The sequence below is a fragment of the Podarcis cretensis genome (genome assembly GCF_951804945.1).
Source record: "Podarcis cretensis genome assembly, chromosome: 17".
NCBI lineage: Eukaryota > Metazoa > Chordata > Lepidosauria > Squamata > Lacertidae > Podarcis > Podarcis cretensis.
This window is the reverse complement of record NC_137187.1, coordinates 43,199,183-43,226,711: the sequence shown is the minus strand read 5'-3', so window position 1 is coordinate 43,226,711 and position 27,529 is coordinate 43,199,183. Positions and strand designations below refer to the sequence as shown.

The window sequence follows — 27,529 nt, the reverse complement described above, 5'->3', positions numbered from 1 at the left end:
CTCCGGAGCTCCTTCACTCCGTGTCTGACTCCAAGTTTGCAGTTGCCGAGTCTAAACTCCGCCCCTTCCTCTTCTTCCAACATGGGAAAAAACCCTTCCACTTCTGCTCTTTCCCCCTCATCTCACTGACCCGAGTTTTTGGGCTAGCTATTCCTGGCCTCTCCCCTTCTGTCTCTGAGCTAAGATTGGTATCTGCTGCCTGCTCTCTGTTCTCTGAAGTTATGCCACTCAGCTGCCCCTCCTGCCTCTCACATTCCACCTCACATCCCAGTGTCCTTATCTCTCTCTGCCTGCTTTGATTCCCAGCCGCTGTTTGGGAAAACTGAAAACACAAGATGCTTCCATTTCAACAAAAGGGTGTCCAACATATGTTATGTACAATGGCTCTTTGAAGAAAACAAAACTTAAGTCACTCAGAAAGAAGGTAGTAGAGTATACTCCAGATCATTTGCCCATGCACGTGCACAGAAAATAGCAGCTGAAAGGCTACACATGGTTATATGCATTGATCATCACATTGCACACTTAATTATTATTATTGTATAACTATAAGATTTTGTACCATCCTGGAAGATTGTATAAACTTATGTTCTCTGAGTATATTTCACTTAGAAGGGCTGTGAGGGCACATTGCTGGGACTATCAAGAAGATAGCACTTCTAAATTTGGCACTACACTGCTGCCTAAAAGAAGTGTTGCCCAAATCAGAACTCAATTACAACTACTAAGCTGAAATGCACCCACCACCACCACCCATTATTTGAAGGCAATAACATAAGGTTACCAGATGTCCCCATTTCCCGGGTACAGCCCCCGGATTTACAAATCAGTCCCCATACAAAATCCATTGAAGTTGAAAAGTGTCCCCAGATTCATTGAAAAAAATCTGGTAACCTTCCGATAACATTTAATATAAATAAATAAATAAATAAGCAACTAATTATATGCAGAATTATATGCAATCCCCCATAATCATACACATAATATATGTAAAAGAATCAAGCCCCATCTGGTACTATATTTCTCCAACACAAGGAGGCATAACTAATACATAGGTGTTTCTACAATTATATGCATTGCTGCACATATCTGTTTATGTTGCTGGTTACTTTAGGAAACCTGGAGTGTACATGCATATGTTGTCGTTTAGTCATGTCCGACTCTTCGTGACCCCATGGACCAGAGCATGCCAGGCACTCCTGTCTTCCACTGCCTCCCACAGTTTGGTCAAACTCATGCTGGTAGCTTCGAGAACACTATCCAACCATCTCGGACTCTGACGTCCCCTTCTCCTTGTGCCCTCCATCTTTCCCAACATCAAGGTCTTTTCCAGGGAGTCTTCTCTTCTCATGAGGTGGCCAAAGTATTGGAGTCTCAGCTTCAGGATTTGTTCTTCCATTGAGCACTCAGGGCTGATTTCCTTCAGAATGGATGCGTTTGATCTTCTTGCAGTCCATGGGACTCTCAAGAGTCTCCTCCAGCACCATAATTCAAAAACACCAATTCTTCGGTGATCAGCCTTCTTTATGGTCCAGCTCTCCCTTCCACACATCACTACTGGGAAAACCATAGCTTTAACTATACGGACCTTTGTTGGCAAGGTGATGTCTCTGCTTTTTAAGATGCTGTCTAGGTTTGTCATTGCTTTTCTCCCAAGGTACATGCATATAATATTCATGTAATAATGATGTGTACAATATGCAAGAACTGCAAAGGAGAAGCTCAACATTTTCAGAAAATTCTATCCGTACTGTGAGCAGCTTCCTAGTAGCTTGAAGCATCAGGTAGTACGTAAGTCAGAGACGGGCACCTTATGACCGCCCTTCAGATGTTGCTGGATGTTCCGTGTCAGATGTTCTTAGCTCAGAAGGGGAGAGGCCAGGAATAGCTAGCCCAAAAACTCGAAGGTGCGAAAAGGTCAGTGAAAGGAGGGGGAAAGAGCGGAAGCGGAAGGGTTTTTTCGCATGTAGGAAGAAGAGTAAGGGGTGGAGTTTAGACTCGGCAACTGCAAACTTGGAGTCAGACACGGAACATCTGACACGGAACATCCAGCAACTCCCATAAACTGTTACCATTATCCACACTGGCTTGAGGTTAATGGGAGTTGGAGTCCAACAACATCCAAGAATCCCTGTGTTCCCCACCCACGAGTTTGGTAATAATGTAAGTTGCAATCTAAGTGCAGTTTTATTTTCTTTTAAGTTTTTTTTAAAACCTCAAAATAGAAATGGATCTGGAATGCAATGAGATGTGTAAAAAAAAGGAGATGGACCAGAAATGGAGTGAAATAGTCTGATATTTCCATTCCTAGTGTCCAGCAGGTGGTAAACTTGTTTTTCTTTTCTGAATTTCTGCACCAGAAGTCCCTAGTGCCCAGAGGGGCAGCCATTTCATTTTCTATACATTCCTCCTTGAAAAAGAAACTGTGCTGCTGTATCATGAACTACAATTTCCCAAGGGCGTTGGAGGATTACATTCATGGTACACTGCAGCTGTGAGCTGCTGGCCTGCCAAAAGTACCACCCCAACCTGTCATACAAAATGACTGCACCAAACTGGACCTCTTAAGGCAGTTAATTCTGATCAGCTGTTTGCATGGATTGTTCACTTCTTTTCACCAGGTTTCTGTTGTATTCACTCTGTGCTCCTCTAAGACCAGATGCTCCAGCTATCCCATCTTAGTGTGAAGGCTTCTAGTATTAGTGTATAAATACTTCTATACAATGCCTCTCTCCAGAGAACTTGTTCTTTGCTGGAGGCAGCAACCTTGAATAGATTGATTGATCTATTCAATCATTCCCTTTTGTACTATGAATTTGAAAATGAACCAATCAGTCATCCAATATTTTTTTTCACATGGCAGAAATAAAGGTAAAGGACCCCCTGACAGTTAAGTCCAGTTGCAGACGACTCTGGGGTTGCGGTGCTCATCTCACTTTACAGGCCGAGGGATCCGGCTTTTGTCCACAGACAGTTTATCTGGATCATGTGGCCAGGATGACTAAGCCACTTCTAGTGAAACCCGAGCAACAGACGGAAACGCTGTTTACCTTCCCACTGAAGCAGCACCTATTTATCTATTTGCACTTTTTTTTTTTTTTGGCGTGCTTTCAAACTGTTAGGTTGGCAGGAGCTGGGACCGAGCAACGGGAGCTCACCCCGTCGCTTGCAGGGATTCGAACCACCAACCTTCTGATCGGGAAGCCCTGGGCTCAGTGGTTTAGACCACAGCACCACCCACATCCCTTATGGCAGAAATACATTGGCACGAAAAAGGGGGGATTTCAAGCTGTCAAACACAAATTCATGTTTACTGCAAATACATTTAAAAATAAATTAGCTTGAGAGTTATTTCAGCAGATGCACACACGACCATTTTCTTTGTAAAATACACAGTTAAAACATTCCAATAAAAGGGGGGCTTAATCACACATGTGGCATCACACTGAGTGGAGGAACATGCCTGTCAAATGTATAATATGCCCAGAAGAATTTCTACAATCCAAGATAGTAGGTGAAAAATGTCCACAGAGTGCTAAACTGTCCTTCCCTGATGCCTATGTGAAGGAAGTGAGAGAACATGACATGCTTCTACTGGACTGAGAAATCAAGATAGTGAAATAGATGGTTTTGTCTTTAAGGTACCACAAGACTCATTATTTTTGCTAAAACTGAAAGGCAGCATTCAGGGAAGGTAACAGCATGTAAATATTTTTTGATGGCTCAGCTATGTGTATGCTATATGTAAAAAAAGAAGATGCATATTGTCAGGGGCTCAGGAGCAGAGGCACAGGGAAGAGAGGAGATGGAGAGCGAAGGGGAAGAATCCGAGGGGAGCGTAGGAGAAGAGGACAGTGGACCGAGGGATTCCATGAGCCTCTCCAGCGAATCGGAAGATTCACAGAAGGGGGCGCCAGTGGCCAGGGGTAGGGGGTTCCCAAGGGGAACGCCCCAGGAGCAAGGGGGCAGCAGGGACTCCCAGAGCAGTAGTTGGAAATCAGGACCAGCTTCCCCACGAGAGCAGAGTGGGGGGGAAGAGTCCCAAGGATCGGAGCCAGTGCATTCCCCACCAGGGAGAGAAGATAAGGCAGGGCTGACCACACCTCCATCGGAGAGTCAGACAACGGAGGGGAGGTCAGATCCGGCCAGTATCCCGGAAGAGGGAAGCAGTGACAGAAGTAGTGTAACGGTCAGGAGGAAGGTCACTGGGTTGGCGCGAGAGGCAAGTTCAAATGTACAGGAGCGTGGGACAGCAGAGAATGAGGATTGGGAACCGGGTCCTAAAGCCCGCCGGAGGGAGGGGGAGGAGCTAAGCGACTCAGCGTCGGAAGAGTCCAGAAAGGGCAATGCCCCAGCGGGCAGGAGGACCCAGAGGAGGAGAGAGCAGCGTAAAAGGTGGAGCAGGGCTAGGATCTTAAACTGGTGTCATAGGGGAGGAGACTCAGACGGGACTTCGCCGGTCTAGGGTTAAGACGTAGAGCTGCGCGCTGCGGCTTTGAAATGGAAACTGAACCTCAATAAAGACTTTTGTACATAACGACAGCCTAGCGTTGGTCCTCTGTGAGCTGGGACCTAGGGGCAGCTCTGACACATATATTTCTGTGGACAATGAAATGGAAGAAATACTTGCACAAGTAAATCAATTACATCAGAATTTAAAATAAAGGATGAGTATGCAAAGGAATGTTGGCATGTTCACATATCCCTGACTGTAGTCCAGCAGCATCAGAAGTGCTCAGAAGTTTCAACTAGAAAAAGGGAAAACAGCCCGGAGGGAGAGGAGGAAGGCAGTAGGGAGGTTGGAATTGTGCAGATATGCAGGCAGGAGACCAGATGGCATCTACTGCACACCTGCACAGCCCCAACTTCTCTGCCAACTTGCCCCTTTCCCATCCCGTAAATAGTAGCAGTGCTACTCACGAGGAGACCAGGTGTGCAGGAACTGAAAAAAGTGGCAGCAAGGAGAAGCCAGAGAAGGTGCAAACAGTATCCCATTTCTGAAGGAATTTGGGAAGAGGGCTAGCTCTATTTTGTTGTGACATTCTCCTTGTTGGTTACTGCTATGTAATTTTTATATATATTGGCTGTGATTTTTTGATTTTTAAAAATTATGTTCGTCATTTTTAATTGCTGTTGTTGCCAACTGCTTTCAAAGCCTGCTAAGCAGAAAGCAGGATACAAATATTTCCAAAACACTGAAATAAATATGTAAAATTACTATATTTGAGTGACACCAGGGGTACCATCTTAAATAAAATAATGATTCACATGGTGTGGTGCATGCACACCATTTGAATGGCAATGTCTATTAGCTTGGGGGGTGGCTGGCCCACTCAGATTTTTTTATGGGGGGGGGCAAATAACCCTCAGCCCCTAGGAGGTGGCTCCTGTGAGTGACATCAAGCAGAGGGTTGAAGATTAAATGCTTCCAGTTGAGAAAGAGATTCTTACTTGATGCCAAAAGGCATCAAGAAAGGCATCATACTACCATTGCTGAAATGAACACCAGGCTTGCCTTGTGGTGTCCCTCAGAAAATATATCATGTCTGCTTTCCACTCACTGTCACACACAATAGTACATATGCATTGAATGCCCATGTACAGCTATTTTGGAACGAGGCTCAGCTAAGTTTCCCAGACCTGTAGGACCAGTTGCATGAGTATTTTGAAGGTGGGTGTAGGCACGGGTCTGATGGCAGCTGTAAACCCAGTGCTTCCTTTAACAGTTTTTAGAAGTGGAATTGGCTCCAGGTAATGTGGGAAAGGCTAGGCTGTTGCTACAGCCATTAGCTGCCCTATAAGAGCGGGCCATATAGCTCAGCATCAGGGCATCTGCCTTGCATGTCAAAGGGCCCAGATTCAATCCCCAGCATCTCCAGGAAGGACTGGGAGAGACCCCTGTCTGCAACCCTGGAGAGCCACTGCCAGTCACTGTAAGCAGTACTGAGCTGGATGGGCCCATGCACCTGACTCCATATAAGGCAGATTTTGATGTTCCAATGAGATGGCACAAGAAGAAGAACACTTGCAGATGGAATGGACAGCCTACAGCCAGGGACTATAAAACCTGGGCTCTGGAGGACACACTGTTCTGCAAAGATCAGCAGCAATGAAGGCCTTTCTCCTTTCCGTATTCTACCTGCTCATTGTAGGCCATGAGACCAAAGTGTTTGATGCCTGTGAACTGTTTTATCTACTGAGAAGTTATGGAATGGACTCCTCTACATGGACTGGTTTACATCAATGTGAGTTCATGGGGTATACAACTTCCACCCTACTGGTATGATTAACTTAGATGCATTTTGCAGTATGTGATTTCACTTTCCTCCCTTTTCGCTTTTCTGAAGAAAGTGTGTGTCATGCATTGTCATGCATATATTTTTTTGTTTAAAAGTAATTATCCTTATTAACACTTACGATCCTTGGCAGGGGGTTGGACTCAATGGCCCTTGTGGTCTCTTCCAACTCTATGATTCTATGGTTCTATGAAATAGTGTGGTGAAATTGGAAATTGGAAACTAATAACCTATAGAACTTGCAAGAACCATGAGAAAGAAATTTGTAATATTGTAGCAAAGTCTTAAAAGCCGTTAGAAATGTTGTGGTGTGTATTCCCTATTATTTTACAAGGTTACAACAGGAAATGCAGAATTTTGAATTGCTAGCTCTCAAAACTGTGAATTGTCAACTAGCAAGATTCAAAGGAGGCATCACGACATTTGAAAAGTTTTAGAAGTTGTTAGAAATGTTTATAGTCACCCTGTGAGCCCTTTGAAAGGCAGAATATAAACCAAATAGAATAAAATGATATATACTACTTGCTATTTTATAATGTTACAACAAGAAAGATTGAATGAATCACATATGTTAAGGCAGAATTGTTAATATCAATTATTTTAAAGCTTTTAAACTGAATCTGGAGCTGAAATTGGAGTTATTTTTAAAATCCCATCCTATATCAATGTTTTGGAGCTGGTTTTATTATTTAAAATATATTCCACATTTCTGATTTTTATACCATGCTTCTATAACCAGTTGTCTGTTTGGCTACATTTGCAAGTAACTTGACTACCAACTACTTTACAAGTGAAGGCGACCATCCATACTATGGATTATTCCGACTGAATGGTGCCAAATGGTGCAGTAATGGGAAGCAAGCCTCGAAGAACAAATGCAGCATTGCCTGCGATAGTAAGTGACTCGTTATAAACCTTTGCCATGTGTGACTCAAGATCACCAGGTTATTTCTTATTATTAAGAAGTGTTAAAGGCTTAAGCTAGTTAGAATGTAACCAGAATGCCACTTCCGACATCAGGAGGAGGGGGTTTTGCGGTTCTCACGACCCATTCACACTCTCGCGGGGCTGACTACAGCCCCGCGAGAACAGGGGAATCCCGGGATCATTAGTATGCATTATTCATCGCGCCAGCCAATCGGCTGGCGGCGGGGGCGGGGCGAGTAAGGGGCATTTAAGGTCGGGATAGCCCATACTCGCCCCTTTCTTTCCTTCCAGCAGCTGCGGTTTCCCTCCCTCCCACCCTTTAGGTTCTAAGCTGGACTTTGCTATGGGCCTCGGCTGGTCGCCGCAAGGGGCCTGGTAGGAATTTTTCCATTTGGCTAATTGGCTATATTTTGGAAGCCACTTGGTTTTTTCGCCTACCTCGTAGCAAACGTCACAACTTCTTGGTTTTGGCGGTTAGGCATTGGCAGGGGTATTGTTATGCAAATGAGATGGGGGGGAGGAACGCCATCACCTCCCCCAAAATGCTGAAGGGTAGTTCGTTAAAGGACTCCGGGGGGCGTCACCTCGTCCGAAACCTACGGAGGCTAGGGCCTAAAGCGCGCTCCCGAGCGGTAACCCCTCGGGGAGCGCCCAGGGATGTGCATCTCGGGGGCTCCCCCTGTTGGTGCTTAACCCTTCCCGGTTATACCGGTTAGTCTGATAGGGCCAATGCCTAAAGCCAATACCGCTCTTACCTGTAATCAATAAAGTTGTGGCCATTTTTCGCCCATTAATCTAAATTCCGTGTCCTGTGTCTTTATTTATTCCATTCAGTGGGAGGGGGCGGGAATAGACACGCAATGGACCCTATGGGAGGAATTTAACATAGTGCAATTGTTCCATCAGTGCATGCATTTCAGCTTGCCAGGGGGAATGATTCCCCTTCTCCTAACCTCATGCATTGTCCTGGGGTTTCTCCTGATCTCTTCAAGCCAATTCGGGAGCACACAGGGGGGAGCCAGTTGTGCTGGTGGGACTCATTAGCTTTTGTTCTTGTTGTTGTTTAGTCGTTTAGTCGTGTCTGACTCTTCGTGACCCCATGGACCAGAGCACACCAGGCACTCCTGTCTTCCACTGCCTCCCGCAATTTGGTCAGACTCATGTTTGTAGCTTCGAGAACACTGTCCAACCATCTCGTCCTCTGTCGTCCCCTTCTCCTTGTGCCCTCCATCTTTCCCAATATCAGGGTCTTTTCCAGGGAGTCTTCTCTTCCCATGAGGTGGCCAAAGTATTGGAGTCTCAGCTTCAGGATCTGTCCTTCCAGTGAGCACTCAGGTTTGATTTCCTTCAGAATGGAGAGATTTGATCTTCTTGCAGTCCATGGGACTCTCAAGAGTCTCCTCCAGCACCATAATTCAAAAGCATCAATTCTTTGGTGATCAGCCTTCTTTATAGTCCAGCTCTCACTTCCATACATCACTACTGGGAAAACCATGGCTTTAACCATACGGACCTTTGTTGGCAAGGTGATGTCTCTGCTTTTTAAGATGCTGTCTAGGTTTGCCATCGCCTTTCTCCCAAGGAGCAGCCGTCTTTTAATTTTGTGACTGCTGTCACCCTCTGCTGTGATCATGGAGCCCAAGAAAGTAAAATCTCTCACTGCCTCCATTTCTTCCCCTTCTATTTGCCAGGAGGTGATGGGACCAGTAGCCATGATCTTCGTTTTTTTGATGTTGAGCTTCAGACCATATTTTGCGCTCTCCTCTTTCACCCTCATTAAAAGGTTCTTTAATTCCTCCTCACTTTCTGCCATCAAGGTTGTGTCATCTGCATATCTGAGGTTGTTGATATTTCTTCCAGTGATCTTAATTCCGGCTTGGGATTCATCCAGCCTAGCTTTTCGCATGATGAATTCTGCATATAAGTTAAATAAGCAGGGAGACAATATACAGCCTCGCCGTACTCCTTTCCCAATTTTGAACCAATCAGTTGTTCCATACCCAGTTCTAACTGTAGCTTCTTGTCCCACATAGAGATTTCTCAGGAGACAGATTAGCTTTACTAACTAGCTTTACTAATACTATTTTAATAATATTTAAACCCCACCCACTCTGGGTGGCTTCCAATGCATATAAAAACACAATCAAACATCAAACATAAAAAACTTCCCAATACAGGGCTGCCTTCAAATGTCTTCTGAAAGTTGTATAATTATTTATCTCTTTGACATCTGGCAGGTGCCACTACCGAGAAGGCCCTCTGCCTGGTTCCCTGTAACATCACTTCCCATAGTGAGGGAACCGCCAAAAGACTTCTGTGTCTGGGCTGAATGAGGGGGTTGGAGACGCTCCTTCGGGTATACAGGGCAACACTGTTGAGGGCTTTAAAGTTCAGTACCAGCACTTTGAATTGTGCTCTGAAACGTGAGCCAGTGAAGACCCTTTAGCTGCCAAATTTTGGATTGGTTTTAGTTTCCAAGTCACCTTCAGATGTAGCCTTACAGAAGTCCAAGTGGGAGCATGGACCACTCTGGCAAGACAGTCTGCGAGCGGGTAGGGTCTTAGCCCCCATCCACCCCCTATCCCCTCAAAATAGTACTTGCCAGGATTCAGCCTCAATCTGTTAACCACCATCCATCCTCCAACCACCTCCAGACACTCACAGCCAGTTGAAATTAATTAATATGACTAAGTAAGGTCCATTAATTCCAGTTCCCCATGATCCTTCCTTCCTTCCCCTCTCTTTGTGTGGAAGGCTTTCAGACTCCTTTATCATCTGGGTGGCTCTTCCTTTTTCTTTCATATGTTATTTTATTAGTTTCTCTATATTAATCCAATTATACAAATTATACAAATACCAATTGATTCCAAATTAATTCCAATTAATTCCAAATTATGTAATGCGATTTAATCAATCAATCAATCAATCAATCAATCAATCTTTATTACGGTCCAGAGACCCAACAAATCGTTACAAAGCAATGCACAATTCAGACAGGCGATCTGGTTGCGACATCTGTCACCCCATTGATCGCCAGGGTTGATTCGGTTGATCTGGCTGGCTAGGCAGGTGTCCCCTTCCTCCCTCACTGCTCCATGTGTGTCCCTTCCGAAGTTGCGCGCTCGGTGGAAGAGGACGACCATCCCAGATAGAAGGAGTGTACCGTTCTTCGGTCAAGGGTATACAATAGCTGTGCTCCTCTGCTAGAAGCTCCAAACAAGCTCAATTTAATTAAAGTGGTTTGCCGTGCTCCATAGTGCATTATATTACTGCAATTCATATTCTTATTAGCTTCTAATTACATTCCAATTGATATTATAATCACTTAGATAGCAGCTGCATTCTTAAAGATTTCTGTTCCTGTTATTATGTTATTTAACTTTTCAAAGAATTTCAAGTGAGGAGCTCTGACTTTTTTCTTTTCAGTCAGCATGTGCCAGTCTAATATGTCCAACTGTTCGTACCCTTGGCTTTGTTTGCTGCCACGTCCTTGAGGTTCTTCTGCTGCTCTTGGGTGGAGCTATAATCCCAGAGTTTCTCGAGGTTTCTCAGTTTAGCTCCATCCCACAATGCTCCCATACTGCTTGGCTTCTCCAGACAAACAACAGTCTACAGCAGTCTACTCCTTCCCGCTGATCAGTCTTGAAGCTTTGCCATTTCCTCCTCAGCCTGTTTCAAGCATAGCCGCAGGTAGTCTGGCAGCTCTTTCCTTTTGATTCACCACCATCCTTAAAGCCTCTGTTTGTCCACAGCCACCAAATTCCTTTCATCTTTATGACTGCATTTTCTGGCCAATGACCTTCCTCTAAGGCTGTATCTCAACTCCTCTTGGTCTCTTGGTCTCTTTTCTTTTTCCATTGTTTTTGAGGGGTGGGTGGGGATCAGCTCTGATTTCACAAGATGATCCATTCAAACAATAGGACTCCCCCCACTTCCATCACTTCCATCACAACCACACACAGCTTCAGCTGTTCTTTTAATCTCAATATTACTCCATACAATAATCCATCCTCACTTGTATATCTTTAAAACTTGCATTTGATGGCGTCTCCTCTGGTGTATGCCTTACTTTATGCCAATTAAAATCCAATTAATAGGAGAACCTCTGCTTCCGAATAGCAGCATGGGGGTTTGCGTCAGGCGAAAAGCTTTTGCACCCAGTGCTTCAGTCTGCTCCCATATTGCATGCAGGAGCAGGAGCCAGGCATCAAGGTGATCTGTGGGTGAAGTCTGTTCCTCCCATGCCCTGGGATTTCCATGCCCTGGGAATTTTTTCAAAGAGGGCCAGATTTGATGACGTGAAGGGCCCCAACCTTTGAAGTTGTTGAGCTTTTTTTAGGGTTGGAGTTTTTGAGGTTTTTTACAATTTTACCCCAGGAAATAAACTGCCACAGGGGCCAGATTAAACCAACCAGCGGGCTGGATTAGGCCCCCGAAATGGACTTTGGACATGCCTGATTTAACCCCTTTCATTCCCTTCTTCTTCATCTGCATCTCTCTGCAGTGTTGAGAGAGCCTCCTCCATTTGGGCAGACAGGAACAAGAAACCTCTGGGTGGCTCTTCCTGGCATGAAGAACTTTCCCTAAAGGGGACTTGATTAAGAGTTTCCCACAGGCCTCTGGTTGGCCACTGTGAAGATGGGCCATTGGCCTGATCCAGCAGGCTTGTCTTATGTTCTTATGGACTGGCCATATCCATGCACGCACCAGAAAATGAATTAGAGGGAGAACATGCTGTCTCACTCCCAATTTAAACTGGAGAATTGTTAATCAGATTCACACTTGGCATTTGTGACTGTTGTGCCCACATACTAGGCTTGCTTGGGCCAAAGGCTTAGACCCCGAGACAACCTGGAAGCTTTTACGCTATGCACACTAAATAACCACAAGGTAGTGTTACACCTGATACTGAATTGAAGATGCCTAGTGGAGGTTTTCCCCTTCATGGATCACTGCCTTGCCGTGGCGAAGGGGCTTGAAGAACTCAGAGAAGCTATGAACTATGCCGAGCAGGGCACCCAAGATGAACAGGTCATAGTGGAGAGTTTTGACCAAACGTGATCCACCTGGAGGAGGAACCGGCAAGCCACTCCAGTATCCCTGCCAAGAAAACTCCATGGACAAAGACAACAGGCATATATAAAAGTTATGACGCTGGAAGATGAGCCCCTGAGGTCGGAAGGCGTCCAACATGCTACTGGGGAAGAGCGGAGGGCAAGTACAAGTAGATCCAGAGCTGATGAAGCGGCTGGGCCAAAGCCGAAAGGACGCTCAGTTGCGGATATGCCTGGAAGCGAAAGGAAAGTCCAATGCTGTAAAGAAAAATATTGCATAGGAACCTGGAATGTAAGAACCATGAACATGGGTAAGTTGGAGGTGGTCAAAAATGAGATGGCAAGAATAAATATTGACATCCTGGGCATCAGTGAACTAAAATGGACGGGAATGGGTGAATTCAGTTCGGATGACCATCATATCTACTACTGTGGGAAAGAAACCCGTAAAAGAAATGGAGTGGCCCTCATAGTCAACAAAAGAGTGGCAAAAGCTGTACTGGGATGCAATCTCAAAAATGATAGAATGATCTCGATACGAATCCAAGGCAGACCTTTTAACATCACAGTAATCCAAGTTTATGCACCAACATGCTGAAGAAACTGAAATTGACCAATTCTATGAAGACTTACAACACCTGTCAGGGGTTCAGGAGCAGAGGCACAGGGAGGAGAGGAGATGGAGAGCGAGGGGGAGGAATCCGAGGGGAGCATAGGAGAAGAGGACAGTGAATCGAGGGATTCCATGAGTCTCTCCAGCGAATCGGAAGATTCACAGAAGGGGGCGCCAGTGGCCAGGGGTAGGGGGTTCCCAAGGGGAACGTCCCAGGAGCAAGGGGACAGCAGGGACTCCCAGAGCAGTAGTTGGAAATCAGGACCAGCTTCCCCACCAGAGCAGAGTGGGGGGGAAGAGTCCCAAGGATCGGGGCCAGTGCATTCCCCACCAGGGAGAGAAGATAAGGCAGGGCTGACCACACCTCCATCGGAGAGTCAGACAACGGAGGAGAGGTCAGATCCGGCCAGTGTACCGGAAGAGGGAAGCAGTGACAGAAGTAGTGTAACGGTCAGGAGGAAGGTCACTGGGTTGGCGCGAGAGGCAAGTTCAAATGTACAGGAGCGCGGGACAGCAGAGAATGAGGATTGGGAACCGGGTCCTAAAGCCCGCCGGAGGGAGGGGGAGGAGCTAAGCGACTCAGCGTCGGAAGAGTCCAGAAAGGGCAATGCCCCAGCGGGCAGGAGGACCCAGAGGAGGAGAGAGCAGCGTAAAAGGTGGAGCAGGGCTAGGATCTTAAACTGGTGTCATAGGGGAGGAGACTCAGACGGTACTTCGCCGGTCTAGGCTTTAAGACGTAGAGCTGTGCGCTACGGCTTTGAAATGGAAATTGAACCTCAATAAAGACTTTTGTACATAACTACAGCCTAGCGTTGGTCCTCTGTGAGCTGGGACCTAGAGGCAGCTCTGACAACACCTTATAGAAGTGACACCAAAGAAGGATGTTCTTCTCATTATAGGGGATTGGAATGCTAAAGTAGGGAGTCAAGAGATAAAAGGAACAACTGGCAAGTTTGGCCTTGGAGATCAAAACGAAGCAGGGCAAAGGCTAATAGAGTTCTGTCAAGAGAACAAGCTGGTCATCACAAACACGCTTTTCCAACAACACAAGAGACGACTCTACACATGGACATCACCAGATGGGCAGCATCGAAATCAGATTGATTATATTCTCTGCAGCCAAAGATGGAGAAGCTCTATACAGTCAGCAAAAACAAGACCTGGAGCTGACTGTGGCTCAGATCATCAGCTTCTTATAGCAAAATTCAAGCTTAAACTGAAGAAAGTAGGAAAAACCACTGGGCCGGTAAGATACAATCTAAGTCAAATCCCTTATGAATACACAGTGGAAGTGAGGAACAGGTTTAAGGATTTAGATTTGGTGGACAGAGTGCCTGAAGAACTATGGATGGAGGCTTGTAACATTATACAGGAGGCAGCAACGAAAACCATCCCAATGAAAAGGAAATGCAAGAAAGCAAAGTGGCTGTCCAATGAGGCCTTACAAATAGCGGGGGAGAGAAGGCAAGCAAAATGCAAGGGAGATCGTGAAACATACAGGAAATTGAATGCAGATTTCCAAAGAATAGCAAGGAGAGACAAGAAGACCTTCTTAAACAAGCAATGCAAAGAAATAGAGGAAAGCAATAGAATGGGAAGAACCAGAGATCTGTTCAAGAAAATTGGAGATATGAAAGGAACATTTCGTACAAAGATTTCCATAATAAAGGACAAAAGTGGAAAGGACCTAACAGAAGCAGAAGACATCAAGAAAAGGTGGCAAGAATACACAGAGGAATTATACCAGAAAGAAACGGATGTCTCATATACCCCAGGTAGTGTGGTTGCTGACCTTGAGCCAGACATCCTGGAGAGTGAAGTCAAATGGGCCTTAGAAAGCACTGCAAATAACAAGGCCAGTGGAAGTGATGGTATTCCAGCTGAACTATTTAAAATTTTAAAAGATGATGCTGTTAAGGTGCTACACTCAATATGCCAGCAAGTTTGGAAAACTCAGCAGTGGCCAGAAGATTGGAGAAGATCAGTCTACGTCCCAATCCCAAAGAAGGGCAGTGCCAAAGAATGCTCCAACTATTGCACAATTGCACTAATTTCTCACGCTAGCAAGGTTATGCTTAAAATTCTACAAGGAAGGCTCAAGCAGTATGTGGACCGAGAACTCCCAGAAATGCAAGCTGGATTTAGAAGAGGCAGAGGAACCAGAGACCAAATTGCAAACATGCGCTGGATTATGGAGAAAGCTAGAGAGTTCCAGAAAGACATTTACTTCTGCTTCATTGACTATGCAAAAGCCTTTGACTGTGTCGACCATGGCAAACTATGGCCAGTTCTTAAAGAAATGGGAGTGCCTGATCACCTCATCTGTCTCCTGAGAAATCTCTATGTGGGACAAGAAGCTACAGTTAGAACTGGATATGGAACAACTGACTGGTTCAAAATTGGGAAAGGAGTACGACAAGGCTGCATTTTGTCTCCCTGCTTATTTAACTTATATGCAGAATTCATCATGCGAAAGGCTGGGCTGGATGAATCCCTAGCCGGAATTAAGATTGCCGGAAGAAATATCAACAACCTCAGATATGCAGATGACACAACCTTGATGGCAGAAAGTGAGGAGGAATTAAAGAACCTTTTATTGAGGGTGAAAGAGGAGAGTGCAAAATATGGTCTGAAGCTCAACATCAAAAAAACGAAGATCATGGCTACTGGTCCCATCACCTCCTGGCAAATAGAAGGGGAAGAAATGGAGGCAGTGAGAGATTTTACTTTCTTGGGCTCCATGATCACTGCAGATGGTGACAGCAGCCACGAAATTAAAAGACGCCTGCTTCTTGGGAGAAGGGCAATGACAGGCCTAGACAGCATCTTGAGAAGTAGAGACATCACCCTGCCAACAAAGGTCCGTATAGTTAAAGCTATGGTTTTCCCAGTAGTGATGTATGGAAGTGAGAGCTGGACTATAAAGAAGGCTGATCGCCGAAGAATTGATGCTTTTGAATTATGGTGCTGGAGGAGACTCTTGAGAGTCCCATGGACTGCAAGAAGATCAAACCTCTCCATTCTGAAGGAAATCAGCCCTGAGTGCTCACTGGAAGGACAGATTGTGAAGCTGAGGCTCCAGTACTTTGGCCACCTCATGAGAAGAGAAGACTCCCTGGAGAAGACCCTGATGTTGGGAAAGATGGAGGGCACAAGGAGAAGGGGGCGACAGAGGACGAGATGGTTGGATAGTGTTTTCGAGGTTACCAGCATGAGTCTGACCAAGCTGCGGGGGGCAGTGGAGGACAGGAGTGCCTGGCGTTCTCTGGTCCATGGGGTCACGAAGAGTCGGACACGACTAAACGACTAAACAACAACAACAACAAAGTGGAGGTTTTAGGCTCAGGTTCTTCTATCTTCATCACAGATTTGGAACATGTTTCAACAAATCATAATACCCCTGAGCATAACACTGAAACATAATACTATGAAGAGATATTTGGAAAGAACAAATAAGCTTATTCATATCTTTTATAGATGCTCAAAGTAGTTTCTTACTTCAAATATTTATCATCCTTTGCAAAATTGCAGTTGCTTTTGCAGCAGCTATTAGAGGAACAATCCTATAAGATACACCAGGATGAGCACAGTTAGGAGCCAATGGATCTCTGGCAGAGCTGGGAAATTCCCAGTGCAGCTGGGCTCCCTGTCCTTGGCCCAGCTGGAGATACTACAGCATATTTTCCACAGCCACGATGCAGCCAGCTTAGCCAAATTTGGCAGATCTTAAGACAGAGTAAGCCCTGAAAAAAGGGGCATTCTGGGGATGTGGTGGGGGCAGGACCAGAGGGGACTTTAGCTGAATCCTAAGCCTGTTCAGCTCTACCATGGGACCTGGCAACTTGGTGTTAGTTAAGGTGGCGGGAAGGGTGATGTAGTGTAACTCTAAAGTCTGTTTTGAAGGCTTGTTTCTCCTCTGCCAGGCTTAGGCTGGCTCAGCAAGCAGTAGCCCTGCTCCTGATTCAGATGGTTCAGCATGACTCTTAATCTCAGGGTTTTGGGTTCTAGCCCCACTTTGGGCAAAAGATTTTGCAGGTGGTTGGACTAGATGACCCTCGTGATCTCTTCCAACCCTACAATTCTATAATTACCTAGAGTTTAGATCTGATACTTTACACCAGCTTGCTTAACATCAGCTTCTTACATGTAGAATTGCTCCCTTAAACATATATATTGCAACACGAAAGAGTTATATTCATATTTGCTATGGAGCATTACCACCTATCACATCCAACAGTTCCTCAAACATGGAAAGCTAACTGGAAAGAGTAAAGGTGGTTGCTTTGAGTTAAGGTAAAAGCTCACATTCCACATATACACAGCCTCCAGAATCAAAGATCCAGGAAGTCTACCTGGACCAGGATTTGTTCTTCCTTGACTTGCTTTTATTAACATCCTCCACAGAGTTCCTAGATGAGGATATTAAAGATGACATCGAGTGTGTGAAGAAAGTTATTGGAGACAAGGAGATAGTCAGTTCAAAACAGTTCTCTGAATGGTGAGTAATTGCATCAGCTTCCCTGCATGTAACAATGTTTTAATAAGAAAAAACCAAGGAGCTAAAAAGTACCTGAAGTCCTGCTGTCTGAAGTCCCACATCCCAGCTCAGCTGGAGATACATTGCTGTAAGTCATCCACCCTGATTCAGACACCTCAGCCAAGGTTTCACCCCCTGAGCTGAAACAGGCTGAGTACCAAAACAGGGTGAGTACCTGTCAGAGCTGCCCCTAGGTCCCAGCTCACAGAGGACCAACGCGAGGCTGTCGTTATGTACAAAAGTCTTTATTGAGGTTCAGTTTCCATTTCAAAGCCGCAGCGCGCAGCTCTACGTCTTAAACCCTAGACCGGCGAAGTCCCGTCTGAATCTCCTCCCCTCTGACACCAGTTTAAGATCCTAGCCCTGCTCCACCTTTTCCGCTGCTCTCTCCTCCTCTGGGTCCTCCTGCCCGCTGTGGCATCCCCCTTTCTGTACTCTTCTGACGCTGAGTCGCTTAACTCCCCCTGCCTCCAGCGGGCTTTAGGACCCGGTTCCCAATCCTCATTCTCTGCTGTCCCGCGCTCCTGTACATTTGAACTTGCCTCTCGCGCCAACCCAGTGACTTTCCTCCTGACCGTTACACTACTTCTGTCACTGCTTCCCTCTTCCGGGATACTGGCCGGATCTGACCTCCCCTCCGTTGTCTGACTCTCCGATGGAGGTGTGGTCAGCCCTGCCTTATCTTCTCTCCCTGGTGGGGAATGCACTGGCCCCGATCCTTGGGACTCTTCCCCCCCACTCTGCTCTGGTGGGGAGCTGGTCCTGATTTCCAACTACTGCTCTGGGAGTCCCTGCTGCCCCCTTGCTCCTCGGGTGTTCCCCTTGGGAACCCCCTACCCCTGGCCACTGGCGCCCCCTTCTGTGAATCTTCCGATTCGCTGGAGAGGCTCATGGAATCCCTCGGTCCACTGTCCTATTCTCCTACGCTCCCCTCGGATTCTTCCCCTTTGCTCTCCATCTCCTCTCTTCCCTGTGCCTCTGCTCCTGAGCCCCTGACATCCATCCCCCCCTCGAAGCCCCCCCTTCCCCCCTCCCCCTCTTCTGGCGTGGGTTCTGGGTGCTGCAGTGTTGTGGGGGTGAGTGCAGGATACAGTTCTTCCCCCGTGGTGTGCCTCCAGCCGGTTAGATCCGGCCAGTCCTCAACGGGCTCGTCGACGTCGATCTCCTCAGCTTCCATCTCTCTGCCGGTGTGTTCGAACCCCGGATCCTCCCCCAACACGTCCATGACCCCCTCTCACCCTGTCGCCTGGGGTGACGCTGCGTGCGCGGGCCCGCTCGGCAGTTCTCTGCGCCACCCCACCTCAGGTTGATCTTCCCACCAATAAGAGCCGCCTGTGCCAAACCCTGAGAGGGACCCCTCTGGGGAGCTAGTCTCCGGCGCCGTGTCCTCCTCTGAAGAGAAACCCCGGAACGTGCTGGCTGAAAGTGTGGGTGTGAAAAGATATTCGTCGAAATAATACTCCGGCATGGGCCTGTGTGGGAAGAGTGCGTGGAACTCGTCTTTGAGGTAGTTCTCCTCCACCGCATAGTACGGTACCCAGCTGTTGGCGCTGGCCGGGGTACCTTCCCTGGCGAGGAGATATTCAACCCCCTCTTCCCCCCATCTTCAGTACAAAATCTCCGTGACCTCGTTGAGTAGCCCGGCCCCCGGCGACCCCCCTGTCGTGGGTGCGTCTCTAAGCGGGCTAGGAGCTGTCCCTGGCGCCTGAAACCTGTGAGGTGCCTTGTAGGGCGTGAGCACCGATCTATGAAAGACCGGGTGCATTCTGGATCCCTCCGGGAGTGTCAACCGGAAGGCCACTGGGTTGATCTGTGCCTCGACTTGGTAAGGGCCTAGCTGCTTGTGTCCGAGCTTCTTCTTAGCTAAGGATCTGGCCGGCACTGCCTGGGCTGCTAACCAGACCCAGTCCCCTACCCGTATGTCCTCCCCAACTCTCCTGTGTCTGTCTGCCTGCATCTTGTACACGTGTTTTGCTAGCTCCAACTGCCTTCGGAGCTGTTCATGGACCTCCTGTAACTCCTCTGCCAATGCCTCTGCTCCCTGCGGCTCCCCTTCCCCCTCTTTCTCTAAGCCCGGGAAGGTCCTGGGATGTCGCCCATTGTTGGCGAAAAACGGTGTCACCCCCGTGGACACGTGTTTCGTGTTGTTGTAGGCAAACTCGGCCAGCGGTAGGTAGTCCACCCAGGTCGAGGGCTGCTGGTTCGCGTAGCATCTCAGGTACTGCTGCATGATGGTGTTGACCCTCTCCGCTTGTCCGTTGGTCTGCGGGTGTCTTGCCGACGCTAGGTTGACCTTGACGTTCAGGATCCCCATCAGCTTCTGCCAGAAACTCGAGATGAACTGGCGCCCCCGGTCGGACAGGATAGACCGTGGCAGGCTGTGCACCTTGAACACGTGGTCTATGAACAGCTTGGCCGTCTGTTCCGCTGTGGCCACCTTCGCGCAAGGAATGAAGTGTGCCATCTTGGTGAACATGTCGACTACCACGAGTACTGCTGTTTTGCCCCTCGAGCTGGGCAGATCAGTGCCAAAGTCCAAGGCCACCCTCTCCCACGGTTCGGATGGGGTCTGTAGCGGTTCCAACAGTCCCGCCGGCGGTCTGTGTACTGGCTTGGCCCTTTGGCATGTGTCGCACCTCATGACGTAATCCGCGACTTCTCCCCGCATCTTGGGCCACCAAAAGTCTCTGGCTACTAATTCCACCGTCTTGTCCTTGCCGAAATGTCCGGCGCTGGGTGCGTCGTGTAGCTGTTGCAGTACTGTCGCGCGGAGTTCATCTCCCGGCACGTAGATGGCCCCTTTGCGGAGGAGCAGTCCGTCGCGTATCTGGAACTCGTCGTACTTCGCTGTGCCACTGCGCACCTCCTCCATCTTGGATCGTGCAAAGGAATCCGTTCGAAGCTCGCGCCGTATTGCTTCCAGGTCCACGGTGGCCGAAGCGCATGCCCACGCCTTAGGTGCGAAAATGTGTTTGGCCGCTACCGGTGCTGCTTCCTCCAGATACTGCGGCTTCCTGGTAACGCATCAGCCATGATGTTGTTGTCTCCGGGGATATATTCTATCCTGAAGTCGAAATCCGCAAAGAACTCCGCCCAGCGGATGTGTCTCTGGTTCAGGAACCGCGCCGTGCGCCAGTATTCCAGGTTCTTATGGTCTGTGCGAACTTGCACCGTGTGTTTGGCTCCGATGAGGAAGTGCCGCCACGCCTTGAAGGCTGCATGAATGGCCAGCAACTCTCTGTCCCAGATGGTGTAGTTCTGCTCCGACTTGCTGAGTTTCCTGGAGTAGAAAGCGCACGGCCTCCAATCCCCTTGCAGGTCTTGCTGCGATAGGACTGCCCCCACGGCTCTGTCGGAGGCATCCGTCTCCACCCTCATGGGTCTGCTGGGGTTCACATGCAGCAGTTGTTCTTCGGAAGCGAAGAGACGCTTGAGTTTCTGAAAGGACTGCTCCGCCTGCTCCGTCCAGATGAACTTCTTCTTCTTGGAGCTGAGGGTGTCCGTGATGGCCGCCGTCTGCATAGCGAAACCCTTGATAAACTTGCGATAAACGTTGGCAAAGCCGACAAACTTCTGGACCTCCTTCCGATTGCGGGGGCTTTTCCAGTCCAGTACCGATCGTACCTTGGCGCTGTCCATGGCGATTCCCTTGTCGGACAGCTTGTAGCCCAGGAAATCCACCTCCATCATGTCGAACTGGCACTTCTCCAGTTTGGCGTAAAGCCTGTGCACCCGTAGTCTTTGCAGGACTTCCTTGACATCTCTCTCGTGAGCCTCCTGCGATTCCGAGAAGATCAGAATGTCGTCCAGGAAGCAGACGCACTTCTTGTAGAGGAGCCCCGCTAACACGTGATGCATGAAGGCTTGGAAGCAGTGGGAGCCATTTTGTAAACCAAACGGCATAACCCTATATTCATAGGTGCCCAAGGGCGTAAACATGGCCGTCTTCCACACGTCGCCCTCCCGCATGCGTATAAGATTGTACGCCCCTCGTAGATCCAACTTGGTAAAGATGCGTCCCTTCCTCACCGTCGCGAGCAAGTCGTCGATCTTGGGCATCAGGAAAGCCGTGGGCTTGGTTTTCGAGTTCAAGATTCTGAAATCAACTACCAACCTCTTTTGGGGCGTGTCTTTTTTCTTCACGAAGAACACAGGACTGCCCCCCACTGCTTTGGATTCCCGGATGAATCCCCGCTTCAAGTTGTGATCTATGAACTCCCTGAGCTCTTGCAGTTCGTCTTCAGACATGGAATACAGTTTTCCGGTCGGCAGCGTTGCCCCCGGCAGGAGGTCAATCTTGCAGTCGTAGGGTCTGTGGGGAGGCAGCTTGTCCGCTTCCTTCTCGCAGAAGACCTCCAAAAACGCCTTGTACTTGTCGGGTACAGCTTGCAGCATGCCCAGTTGTAGCTGTGGGTCATCCTCCTGCCCCTCGTCCTCCTGGTTAGTCATGATGCAATGTTCTGCGCAGTAGGAGGAGCAGAAGGTCAATTTACGCTGGTACCATGCCAATGCCGGGCTGTGCCTGTCCAACCAGCTCATGCCCAATACTATGGGCGTGTCTGACAGGTGGGTGACATTGAAGCTGATGACTTCCCGGTGATTTCCAATTCGCATCACCATTGGCGGCGTTTGCTGTACCACCTGTCCCCCCAGCAATTCTCTTCCATCGACTGTCACTACTTTTAGGGGCATCGTGGCAGGCAGGAGCGCTATGCTATGTTGCTTGATGAAATCCACTCCTATAAAGTCTGCATTGCTACCAGAGTCAATGGTAATAGGGACTTCCATGGTGAGCCCATTGGGAAGCTGGAGTGCTGCGGTGAGCTGCACCACTGGTTTGGGCGGGAGGGGGTCTGTGGGCTGTAAGATTCCTGGGGACTGCTTCACTGACTCGTCTGGCTGGGCCCCAGTGGCTCTGCTTCCAGCCAGACTTCGTCGTTTCCCTGCTGTGGTTCTCTCTGCTGAACTGCTTCTGTTACTGTTGCTGAGGCTGCAGTGTGCTTGTGGAGCCTCTGGGGGCACTCTTTTGCCATGTGCTGAGCACTGTCGCAGATGTAACACTTCCTGTTCCCTCTAGGAGGCTTCACTTTGGCTGCTCCCGGTGTTAGGGCTCTGATTGCTGACTGAGCCTTGCCACCACCTATCTCCATCGGCTCCTCTCCCCCTCCCAGTGGAGGCGTGGATTGAGCGCGTGCTGAGTCCCTGGGAAAGAAGGGAGGTGCTCTCGCTGGTGTGCGTCCCCAACGCCCTTCGTCTTTGCTTCAGGGACGTTCTTCCAGACGCACCCCAATCGTCAGCGCTCTCTGGACAACTTCTTGAGTGCTCTGGGGTCTCTCCCCCCCCTTGCGATTTCGTCTTTCACAGCCCCGTTCAGCCCCTCCCAGAACAGGTCCCTGACGGCCGCTGAATCTTTTTCCCATCCCAGCGCGTTGACCAATGCAAAAAAGTGGGAGTGATATTGCCTCACAGTGGCTCTGCTTTGTTTCAATCCATGTATCTCTTTTCTGGCGACATCTACATCAATCGCTGATAAAAAACAAGCATCCATTGCCTTAATGAAGGCATTCGCGTTTTGGAGGGCTGGATCATTATCTCTCCACAGATTGCGCAACCACGCTTTAGCTTCTCCATGGAGATGCGTTAGTATGAAGCCTACTTTCTCCTGCTCATCTCTAAAGTCCTTCTCCAGTAACTTTAGCGCAAAAACCACGTCTGCTCTGAAGTTAGGATAGTGCTGCAGACTCCCATCGAAATGAGACACAAGGCTGCCTCCTCTCTTTCCCAGCCCAATCCCCTCTGGTCTGGCTCCCGGTAGCCCCTGTTTAGTCAACATTTCCAACCTGGCTTGCCGATCCTTGCAGACAGCAGCTGATTCCTCTTCTCTCCTCCTGGACGCTAGTATTTCTGCGTTAAGTTGTGTCACTGCGTTTTGGAGGGCTGCCATTTGTTCTTCGGTAGTCATCTTGTGCTGCTTTCGTGAGCTCGCGAAGTACCAATCTTCGCCCCTCGCTGCGTCCACTCACGTTGCGAGGTTTTTAGAGAGACGGGACTTACTGTCAGAGCTGCCCCTAGGTCCCAGCTCACAGAGGACCAACGCGAGGCTGTCGTTATGTACAAAAGTCTTTATTGAAGTTCAGTTTCCATTTCAAAGCCGCAGCGCGCAGCTCTACGTCTTAAACCCTAGACCGGTGAAGTCCCGTCTGAATCTCCTCCCCTCTGACACCAGTTTAAGATCCTAGCCCTGCTCCACCTTTTCCGCTGCTTTCTCCTCCTCTGGGTCCTCCTGCCCGCTGTGGCATCCCCCTTTCTGGACTCTTCTGATGCTGAGTCGCTTAACTCCCCCTGCCTCCGGCGGGCTTTAGGACCCGGTTCCCAATCCTCATTCTCTGCTGTCCCGCGCTCCTGTACATTTGAACTTGCCTCTCGCGCCAACCCAGTGACTTTCCTCCTGACCGTTACACTACTTCTGTCACTGCTTCCCTCTTCCGGGAAACTGGCCGGATCTGACCTCCTCTCCGTTGTCTGACTCTCCGATGGAGGTGTGGTCAGCCCTGCCTTATCTTCTCTCCCTGGTGGGGAATGCACTGGCCCCGATCCTTGGGACTCTTCCCCCCCACTCTGCTCTGGTGGGGAAGCTGGTCCTGATTTCCAACTACTGCTCTGGGAATCCCTGCTGCCCCCTTGCTCCTGGGGCGTTCCCCTTGGGAACCCCCTACCCCTGGCCACTGGCGCCCCCTTCTGTGAATCTTCCGATTCGCTGGAGAGGCTCATGGAATCCCTCGGTCCACTGTCCTCTTCTCCTACGCTCCCCTCGGATTCCTCCCCTTCGCTCTCCATCTCCTCTCCTCCCTGTGCCTCTGCTCCTGAACCCCTGACATCCATCCTCCCCTCGAAGCCCCCCCTTCCCCCCTCCCCCTCTTCTGGCGTGGGTTCTGGGTGCTCCAGTGTTGTGGGGGTGAGTGCAGGATACAGTTCTTCCCCCGTGGTGTGCCTCCAGCCGGGTAGAGCCTCTGCTCCTGAGCCCCTGACAGTACCAAAAAAGAGTGAGGTAGGTTGCCATGCCCATGTTATATAACTCGTCTTCCAAAGAGGATGTGGCCAAAGATGCTCTCAAGCTCTCAGAAACTGGCAGCACTCAGGAACAGCCTAAAGCAACAGTTGAGGAGGTGTCAGGACTCTTGGAAGAGATTGGCGATGGTTCCTAGTTGCAGACAGGTTGCTCTGTCAGGGCCAGTCCAATACATATTGGCACCTGAGGTGAACCACAAATTGACCCTCCCCTCCCTGGCTCTGAAGAAGGGGTAAGTGAAGATCTACATCAAGAACAAGAGGAAAATAAAGATTTACCTTGGGATCTGCTGCCCTTGTGGACCCTGCTGCCTGAGGTGATCTCCTCACTTTGCCTCATGCCTCTCTGGAGTGGAAACAGAACAACCCCTGAGCCCCTGGGAGCAATGGTGGTTCAAGAGGCAGGCTGAGACTATCTTACTCAAGAGAAGTGCTCAGATGCAGTGGTGGACTCCTCATGAGTAAAGGGCTACTCTGAGTAGGGCCTCCTCACAATGAGGGTTTTCTGCATCAACCTGCGCTTTAGCTGAGCTCTGCTATGAGGTTCCGGCCTGGGGGTCCCTTCCAATTCTACAGTGCTACGATTCTATGTCCCAGTATGAGGCTGCAAGAGCAGCTGAAGCAACATCTTCTGAATGTCTCTGTGTGCCCAGACTGTGGACTGCATCCTGTGTTCTTGCCCAACCCGCTAGCTATGTGCCTAATCCCACAAGCTGTGGATTGCAGCTTGTGGGTCTTGCTGTGGATCCTGGTGAGCCTGATACTTACCACTATTTCAAATTTCATTCAGCACAGGCATGTGACCTAGCAACCCAGCAGGACTTAGCCTTTGGCCTTCTCAGCTGGCAGAAGCCCCACTCCTGAATGGAAATGTAGCAATTAGTGTTACCTGGTAATCAGGGGCACCAACTATAGGGGGCTTTGGGTGCCCGAGCACTCACAAAAAGTTTGTTGTGGGTGCTTGGCACCCACACCACAGGGCTCCAACCACAACTTCTGGTGCCTCGCAAATCACCAGAAGTCATGTCTTGCGAGACCTGGGAGATGCTTTCAGAGGTCTTTCGAACTCTTGGAACCTGACTTCCGGTGGCACTGGAGGTCAGGTTCCGAGGCCGGGACACACGCGTTACATCACATCTATAACATGAGGCCCAAGACAGCTCCCCTGCTGTTAATGGCTTGTTGACTGTTATAAACATTTGATTGACTGACGTGACATGAAGATTGCAGGTAAATAATAATAATAATAATAATAATAATAATAATAATAATAATACACTGCCCATCTGGCTGGGTTTCCCCAGCCACTCTGCGTGGCTTCCAGAAAAATACAAAAAAGGTAAAAAAAACTTCCTGATACAGAGCTGCCTTCAGATGTCTTCTAAAAGTTGTGTAGTTCTTTACCTCCTTGACATCTGATGGGAGGGCGTTCCACGGGGTGGGTGCAACTACCCTCTGCCTGGTTCCCTGTAACTTTGCTTCTCGCAATGAGGGAACCACCAAAAGACCCTCGGAGGAGGACCTAGGCTAAGTGATGGGGGTGGAGATGCTCCTTCAGGTATACAGGGCCGAGGCCATTTAGAGCTTTAAAGGTCAGCACCAACACTTCAAATTGTGCTTGGAAACGTAATGGGAGCCAGTGAAGATCCTTTAGGACTGGTGCTATATGGTCGCAGTGGTCACTCCCGGTCACCAGTTGCCCCATTCTGGATTAGTTGTAGTTTCCAAGTCCCCTTCTAAGGTAACCCCACATAGAGCACATTGGAGTAGTCCAAGCAGGAGATAACCAGAACATGCACCACTCTGTCAAGACAGGGCGTAGGCAGGGAGGGTCTCAGCCGGGGTACCAGATGGAGTTGGTAGACAGCTGCCCTGGACACAGAATTGACCTGTGCCTCCATGGACAGCTGCGAGTCCAAACTGACTGGTTGCACCTGGTCCTTCAGGGGCACAGTTACTCCATTCAGGACTAGGGAGTCCTCCACACCTGCCCGTCCCCTCTCCCTCCAGTCACTCACACAGGACCTTCACTGCCTTCACTGGTTCCGATTTAAAGGAGAGGTAGAGCTGGGTTTCATCTGTGTACCGATGAACACCCAGCCCAACCCCCCTGATGATCTCTCCCAGTTTCTCTGAGATAGGGATGAACATAACTTTCTTGAACCAAATAAAAAAATTAAAAAATTGTCCAGTGGCACCTTAAAGACCAACTGTTTGTTCTGGGTATCTTTCGTGTGCATGCACACTTCTTCAGATATTAATAATAATAATAGTAATAATAGTAATAATAATTTTGACTGTGTCAGTCCAACACGGCTACCTACATGTTTCTTGAACCAGTTATCTAGGGTGGACCATGACGTGTCTTTCCAGCCCTGAGTGACAAGGAGAAATACAATAAACTGTTTACATATAAGCACTGTGTTACTTTTATCAAAAGTTTAGGATTCAGAGAAGCAAACTTGATATGATTGTACAAATGGTTTTATCAAGAGTCTGTGTTTTTTTGAGAATGTACATGTGTACATGTGCACAAAAAGAATCTTAATGTGTTGCTCACCAGCTCTTTCTCTCCACCACCCTTTGCGCTTTTAGGCCACTCTATGAGAAGCACTGTGGTGTGGAAGCAATCACCATAATTGCTTTACGGTGTGTAATGTTTTTCCCAATGAGTGAATGGTTCCAACAACTGCTGAAGAAAAAGAAAGAGAACCCATTACACATAAAGGTTCATAAATGATTGTCAATACTTCTTGTTTTCATATGTTTTTTTAAATCAGTTACAGTTGATGATTACAGTAGACCAATTGTAAAATGTTAGGTCTTTAACAGACACTGAAACATTCATAGAATTGAGGATCATCTGCAGTGCAGGTATATGCAGATGTCCCATATAGAGATCAAACCTGTAACTTTGGCATTATCAGCACCATACTCTAACCAGCTAAGCTATCCAGACTGATAACTCTTGATTCTTGGTCACTTCTTGTATTTTTATGTTACAATTCTTTATTCATAAACTTGTCATAGAACA

At 48.3% G+C, this 27,529-nt stretch overlaps 1 protein-coding gene across 2 annotated transcripts; it reads left to right on the top strand.

Moving 5' to 3' along the window:
• The first annotated feature begins 422 nt into the window (after positions 1–422).
• On the top strand, positions 423–27,529 carry LOC307206183 (lysozyme C, milk isozyme-like). 2 transcript variants are annotated; one of them, XM_079959028.1, is made up of 5 exons: positions 423–2,163; positions 6,153–6,245; positions 7,036–7,191; positions 17,295–17,388; positions 27,091–27,529. In XM_079959028.1, the coding sequence occupies exons 2-5, from the start codon at positions 6,212–6,214 to the stop codon at positions 27,233–27,235; spliced, it is 429 nt and encodes a 142-aa protein (XP_079815154.1). In that variant the 5' UTR covers positions 423–2,163; positions 6,153–6,211; the 3' UTR covers positions 27,236–27,529. The 2 variants fall into 2 exon arrangements, with proteins under 2 accessions (XP_079815154.1, XP_079815153.1); XM_079959027.1 differs by lacking the exon at positions 423–2,163 and having other exon boundaries at positions 4,597–6,245.